Here is a 2087-nt window from a genome sequence, read left to right on the forward strand (position 1 = left end):
CCTCACTGCCGCCGCTTTCCCGCAGGGACGGCCCCGGCGCCCCCGACGGCTCCAGCTCCACACACAGCTCCCCCGAGAGCCGCCGAAACCCCGACAGGTCCCACAGCTGGCACGGGCATCGGGGACCCGGGGACAGGAGGGCACTGGAGTGGGGTGGCACTGGGGGGGGGAATACATGGGGGTTGGAAGGCACTGGGATGCTGTGGCGAGAGCACAGGTTCGCACCGGTATGGGGTGAAACCAAGACGAGGTGACATGGAGACAGGGTGATAATAGGGTGACACGGGGACTGGAGGACACTGGGACAGGTTATCACAAGAATGGGGTGGCACTGGGTTGGAATGGCACTGAGATGGGGTGACACCAGAGTGACACGGGGACAGGGTGACATGGGAGCTGGAGGCACTGGGATGGGATAGCACAAAACCAGAGTGACATTGGCACTGGGATGGGGTGACATGGGAATACAGGGATGTAGTGACTGGGGGCGTGCAAGGACTGGGAGCACTGGGATGGGGTGATAGCAGGGTGACATGGGCACTGGAGGGCACTGAGATGGTGCAGCTCAAGGGTGACACCAGGATGGGGTGGCACAGGGATGGGGTGGCACAGGGATGGGGTGACACAGGGATGGGGTGGCATTGGGACAGGGTGGCATTGGGACAGGGTGATAACAGGATGACAGAGGGACTGCTGGAGGATACTGGGATGGGACAACGCAGGAACACAATGGGCTGGGGTGACCTTGGGCTGGGGTGGCACAGGGATGGGATGACACCAGGACAGGGTGGCATCAGCATGGTTGGCACAGGGCAGCATGGGGACAGGACACCAGCGGGATGGGGTGTCACGGGGACAGGTTCACCCAGGAGCTGAGTGGCACAGAGTCTGTATGTCCCAGGGACAAGGTGGCAGGGGGCTGTGGGGTTGCACTTGGGCACATGCCATGGGGACAGGTCGCTGTGATGACAAGAGACATGGGGACAGGATTGCATGGAGCTGGGACCTCGCAGGGRTGGGATGGGATGGGGACAGGGTGGCATGGGGATGGGACAGGGATAGGGCGACATGAGTATGCAGTGTCCCGAGGTGGGGTGGTGTGGGGACAGCGTGTCCCGGGTCCAGCGCAGCATCGTGGTGGGCCGTGGCAGTGGCCACGAGGCGCAGTGCCAGCCTGTTGTGGCCTTGGGGACTGTCCCTGGCCTTGGGGACTGTCCCTGGCAGGGCCGAGAAGCCGGAGCCGCCGGATTTGTCCCGCTCGTCGTCCAGCGCCAGCAGCTTCGGCAGCGCCGCAGAGGAGCCCGGCGAGCCCGGACGGGTACGGGGAGCCCGGGCAGGACCGGGGGGCGTGGGGCGGTCGGAGGTGGGCAGCGCCCTGTGACCGTCCCTGCTCCCTCAGGAGAGCCGCTCGCCCTCGGGGAGCCACCGCGACGCCTTCACCGACACCCCCTGGCCGGATGACCCCCCCGAGACCCCCCCAGGTAGCCCAGCAGCCGCGGGTCGGGGTGCCGCGGGGCTGGGGGACCCCTCGAGGGTCATGACACCCCCATTTCCCCAGGCCGCCGCCCACCTGACCCCCCCTGCCCCGAGATCAAAATCCAGCTGGAGCAGCCCCCCCACAATCCGGTAGGGCAGTGCCCCTCCATCACCAGTGTGCTCCAGTATGGGGGTGCCCACGCTGGGGTGCCCCCACTGATGTCCCTCTCACAGGGCTCATAGTCACCCCCCCACTCGTGGGGGGTCACCGCTTCGCCCCCTCCGTTGCCATCCCCGTGCCAGGAGCTGAAGCCATCGACCCGGTGCAGGATTTGGGGGGACCCCTAAAAAAAATTGGGATGTGTCCCCCTCCAGACAATCTCTGTCACCGCAAATACCCCTCGGGTGGGGGGGTGATGCACCATGAAGGGTTCCCCCTCTGTTGTGACCCCCAAAATGAAGAATGGGTCCAACCCCAGCATCATCCCTTCCCTGAAAAGAAAGAGGGGGCTCAAATCCAGGGTAACCCCAAAGTGGAGCTCCCCCTTCCCCTCCCCCCCTTTATTTTAAGGGAAAAAAGTTCCAGAATGGGACAGAGACTGGGGGGGGGG

The 2087-nt window shown here is 64.8% G+C and overlaps 1 protein-coding gene across 1 annotated transcript in view; it reads left to right on the plus strand.

Annotated features, from left to right (window-relative positions):
- The window catches only part of RAP1GAP (RAP1 GTPase activating protein), an 8207-nt gene extending 6126 nt beyond the window's left edge, over nucleotides 1-2081 (plus strand). The window contains exons 14-17 of the mRNA XM_057380219.1: nucleotides 3-97; nucleotides 1225-1318; nucleotides 1400-1481; nucleotides 1559-2081. Of these exons, the coding sequence (XP_057236202.1) occupies nucleotides 3-97; nucleotides 1225-1318; nucleotides 1400-1481; nucleotides 1559-1719 (432 nt within the window). The 3' untranslated portion in view covers nucleotides 1720-2081. The remainder of the gene's footprint in view (nucleotides 1-2; nucleotides 98-1224; nucleotides 1319-1399; nucleotides 1482-1558) is intronic.
- The last annotated feature ends 6 nt before the right edge of the window (nucleotides 2082-2087 follow it).

This window comes from Malurus melanocephalus, unplaced genomic scaffold (assembly GCF_030028575.1).
Source record: "Malurus melanocephalus ecotype Western Australia unplaced genomic scaffold, MMel_1.1 scaffold_440, whole genome shotgun sequence".
NCBI lineage: Eukaryota > Metazoa > Chordata > Aves > Passeriformes > Maluridae > Malurus > Malurus melanocephalus.